We start from the raw sequence: 5,000 nt of genomic DNA, 5'->3' as shown, positions 1-5,000 counted from the left end.
TCCATGCTGGCGCTTGAAAATGCTACGTCAGATTTCAGCAGGATGAATTTTTGCAACTCTGTAGCCAGGCTGTCGTCTTCTTTGACGGCGTTGAAGTAGCGACGCTGGCCACTCTTGGTGGAATGATGTTGCGGATTAATTAAAAAGTTGGACCAGGTGGGATTGGTTGTAAGAGCATCTGGGCTGAGTCTTTCAAATGTTATCGAATCCTTCGGACCATCTTCTTTCAACACGTCTGAACATTTATGTGTCGTGTGTGTGTGTGTGTGTGTGTGTGTGTGTGTGTGTGTGTGTGTGGCAATAAAATCTAAAAGTTTATTTTCTAAATATTGAACAAAAATAAAACAAAACCCTCAATAATTTCAATGTCTGTATTGAGCATGTTGTTGATGATCTTGGTGCGAATGAAGAGAAGCAAGCATGCGATGGACGGTATCACAAATGATATCGCTATCATCATCGCCATTATAACCGATACTCGTTTGTCGGTAGAGTCGGTCTGTAGAATATTTTTCGATTCTTCAATATCGGTATATTTGCAGGGAATGACCGCTTTGAATTTGGGTACATTGTCGGTTGGTTTATCGAATTCGATGTGGCAAAGAATGTCCAATAAAGTATTCGATTGATGGTCTTTAGTCGAGTGTTCATTGGCATTGTCGTAAACAACCCCATGCGTTTCGTAGCTGTTGCTAGGTTGATGGTGGGTGTCTGCTTTAATGTCGCTTGAGTCGTTGTTGTTTGGCGGCATGTATTTATACACGTCGTCACCAACGTTGTATTTTGTTGTGGCTGATGTTGTTGCGGTTGACTGCCCTCTTGTCGAAGACAGTCGCTGGCTTCCTAACTGGTGATTGCGATTGGTTGGTTGATTATGGTCGATTAGTTAATTAGTTTTAAAAATTATTTTGCCAAACAAAAAAGCCAAATCAATTCTAAAACTAAATAATTCATTAATGAAATAAAAAAACAACCTGCTTGCCCGTAACGTCAATCCTATAATTACTCTCAGCTCGACCGCCCCTCGTATTATCGATTTTGTCACCGACTATAAACTCGTCGATAACGGAAAACGAAATGGCCGGTTCGTACCTACCCGAGTATTTAAACTCGCACCTCGATACGATAAATTCTTTGGCATCCATCTCGTGAAATGTGTTGTGACAGATAGGATTACTCATCAGTACCGTTATTTCGGCTTTGAAAATTATTTTTATAGGTTCTTCCGGTTTCCCAGCTGCGCCGTATTCATTATTTTCAAACTCGTCGCCACTATTCAGTCGAATGTGATAGAAATCTGAATTGCTGTCTGCATTACTGTCACAGTTGTTGTTTTTGTTGTTCAGGTTTTTGTTTTTCTCGACAGTATTTGATTCATCTTCGTTGTAGTTGTTGACGTCATCGTCGTCGTCGTCGTCGTCGTTGTTGTTACTGCTGTAGTAGCCATCATGAAGGGACATGACGCATTTGTACGTGCCAGCCAATGATCTGCGTGCGTCTAATGAATCTGTTTTATGATTGGTTGGTCGGTTGGTTGGTTGGTTGGTTGGTAGGTTGGTAGGTCGGTTTGCTGGTTGGCTGGCTGATTTGCTGAAAATTATTATTTTACAATTAGTACTAACAACTTAATTACTATCACGATCGTCATCATCATCGTCATCATTAATATCATTATCATCGTCATCATCGTCATCAACATCAACAAAAGCTACTAGCCGTCAACCAGCTTATCAAATCTCTTAAATTCTTTCACGGCCATCTTCAGATCATAAACTCCTAGTTTGTATCCGCTTACGCTGAATGTGACGTCATTTCCTCCAACTTGGTCCTCGTTTTGCAAGACTCCGTCGCTCCAAATTACATGATCCGTTTCCGTTTCAGGGTCTTCCATCACCCACTGAACGTTCATGTGCATTTTTCGTGTTGTGCCGCTGTGGGGAGTTCCACGCGATATGACGTCATCGAGATGGTTTCGTTCGTGAAATTTTGAATTTTTATGTAGGAATGTGGAACATTTGAGCAAGTATTCGGACTCGTTGAAAGAATCGATTACAAAACTTTGAGGCTTCGATTGCCGATACTCCGTCCAATCGTATGAAAGATTGAAGTTGCTCCAGTTGATACCGAATACACCGTAGTTCAGCAGGTAGCTATGAATTAGTTTCCAGGATTTCAGATTGACAGACATGGTGAGGTCGTAGCAGCCGATGAAGTAGAGGGAGTTCAGGTGCCACCTTCTGATGACGGCCACGCAACTGTTGCTGTTTAAAAAATCCAGAAACACAAAATTTACAAACTTTTTACTCAGACTGGCACTTGAATAAGTGACTCTCAACGATTTTGTAGCGTTTGTTTTAAACTTGAGGAGCCACAACTTTTCAACCAACCTGCTGTTGTTCATGACGAAATCATTTTTGTGTATCAGGAGGTCAGTTGCTCTCGAGTCGTTTTCAGACGAATCATAAAATTGATCCGACGATTCGTACTTCACTTCTTTCATGGTTTCGTTGAAAAAAATCAATATTGGTTTGTAGATTTTCTTCAACATGTTCAGTTTGACGAAGTTGAGTTGTTTCACTGCAGGCTGGAAGGTTGCACTGATGTCCCTGGTAATGTTGGCGACATCGCTGGCCAGTTTGTTGAGCAAGTACGGAGACAGTTGCATGATGCGTGACTTCACTAACCCTTGCCTCGGCTGCTTCAGAGATCCTTCCCTCAACTTGTGCATTGTGACCATGTGCAACCAGGTCGATATTTCATCGAATCTGTCTAGAGAATCGTAGAACTCTCTCCTGGCTTCGAATAGAATGATAGCTTCGTTAGTGGTCGTTATGTCGATGGCGTGTCGGTGTTTGCATGTGATGTTCATGTGGATGAACTTGGAGCAGTCGAGTTGCGAATGAGCAAATTTCGAGTTTAAATTTATTTTTTCTTTGGTTTCGAATTTATTGACGGGGATAGACTGATCGGAAAGTATCTCTGCCTGAGACTGCCTGTCACTTCCATTCTCAACATTTTTTTTCAAATCAGTTTCATTCTGTTGAACTGGAAAGAAACTTTTGTAGAACATCTCCTTGGTCGTCCAGTCATCGCATGGGATTGGTTTCAACGGGTCTTGCGTCAGATGGCAGTAATGTTCTCTAAAATATCCGACCAGTTGAGATGCGAAACTTTCGCTGCTAGCCTCACACGTGTAGTGCATGAACTGTTCGTCGTCGGTCGATTCGCAGAACATCTCTAGCGAGTATCCACTCAAACTCAACATGGAAAAATAACCGCTGTTCGTTTTGATTAAATCATCGGAGATGCATAGAACAGAAACGTCGGCTGTCAGCTGCCTATTAAGTTTGGTGCTGGATTTTCGCATGTCCTTAGCACTGCAACTCAAATCATTCAGACCGACGTAGGAGCAGTAGAACCCTGATACGATGCGAGGATTCAAGTGCTGCGTGTGAATAGGGATGTAACGGTGAATAGTTTTACCGTCCGGATAGCCGAGACTCAAACAAATTGTCTGAGACTTCAAACTGTCCCAATGGTCATCCATGAGTCGATACCATTCATCATTACCTGAGGCGACGATGATGATGATGATGATGATGATGATGGTGTTGTTGTTGATGATGATGATGATGATGATGATGATGGTGTTGTTGTTGATGATGATGATGATGATGATGGTGTTGTTGTTGATGATGATGATGATGATGATGATGATGGTGTTGTTGTTGATGATGATGATGATGATGATGATGTTGTTGATGATGATGATGATGATGATGATGTTGTTGTTGATGATGATGATGATGATGATGATGTTGTTGATGATGATGATGATGATGATGATGTTGTTGTTGATGATGATGATGATGATGATGATGATGATGATGATGGTTATCCAGATAAAAAAATGTTTCATTTTTGACTTTTTATTATTGAAGGACGAAGTAAAAACACAACTACTACCATCACAACCGTCATCATCATCATCAAAATCATCATCATCATCATCTCAATCATCATTACAATAATCATCGTCATCACCATCATCATTATCATCACAATCATCATCACAAACCTAGCAACTCGACTCTCCCAGCGAATTCAGTGCCATCTCGAAGCCTGGCTCTCGTGTGGACATTCCAAAAAACTTTGTGAAGAATTTCATCATCATCATCATCTAGTTTACCCTCACTACCACCATCATTGCCAATGTCGCCAGCATCACCCTTATTGGTACTAGAACCTCCAAAATCTTCTAATAAACCATCGTCGTTAGATACATCATAACCACCATCACCATGGAGCAAAAATTTTTTTAAAATATTATAAGTAGTAGTAGTAGAAGTAGCAGCAGCAGTAGTGTTAGTAGTAGTAGTGGTAGTAGTAGCAATAGTAGTATCAGCAGCAGTAGTAGTAGTACTAGCAGCAGCAGTAGTAGTATCAGCAGCAGTAGTAGTAGTACTAGCAGTAGCAGTAGCAGCAGTAGTAGTAGTAGCAGCAGTAGTAGTAGTAGCAGTAGTAGTAGCAGTAACAGTAGTAGTAGTAGCAGCAGTAGTAGTAGTAGCAGCAACAGTAGTAGTAGTAGCATCATTCGCGATTGCATGACAAGAATTGAATGATAGTAAAAATATAATTATCATCATTATAAAGTATGGACAAAAAGTTATTAATGATGATGATGATGACGATGATGATGATGATGACGATGATGATGATGAAAGCAATGATTTAATAAACATATTAATGACAAAAATTTAAAAAATAATAAAATTTATTATTAAGTAATTATTATTATTAATATTTTATCAATTAAATATAATTATTTTATTATTATTCATAATTTTTCTATAAATATTATTATTTATTTACATATTTAGTTTGCACTGTTTTCCATAGTTACAATAAAAAAAACATTAAAACATGATAAAAAAAAATAAAATAACATCCTAACAAATACACACACACATACAAACACACATACAAACACACATACAAAC

At 39.4% G+C, this 5,000-nt stretch overlaps 1 protein-coding gene across 1 annotated transcript in view; it reads right to left on the bottom strand.

The window, feature by feature from the left end:
- The window catches only part of HELRODRAFT_179683 (hypothetical protein), a gene marked incomplete at both ends in the record, with an annotated part of 6,137 nt that overhangs the window by 981 nt on the left and 156 nt on the right, over positions 1-5,000 (bottom strand). Inside the window, 5 exons of the mRNA XM_009028502.1 lie at positions 1-235; positions 352-847; positions 975-1,434; positions 1,713-3,570; positions 4,079-4,255. The exon at positions 1-235 is cut by the window's left edge and continues 365 nt beyond it. Coding sequence (XP_009026750.1) covers positions 1-235; positions 352-847; positions 975-1,434; positions 1,713-3,570; positions 4,079-4,255 — 3,226 coding nt within the window. The remainder of the gene's footprint in view (positions 236-351; positions 848-974; positions 1,435-1,712; positions 3,571-4,078; positions 4,256-5,000) is intronic.

The sequence above is a fragment of the Helobdella robusta genome (assembly GCF_000326865.2).
Source record: "Helobdella robusta unplaced genomic scaffold HELROscaffold_56, whole genome shotgun sequence".
Lineage (NCBI taxonomy): Eukaryota > Metazoa > Annelida > Clitellata > Rhynchobdellida > Glossiphoniidae > Helobdella > Helobdella robusta.
Note: the sequence above shows the minus strand (reverse complement) of the source record. Positions and strands in the feature narration are given on the sequence as shown.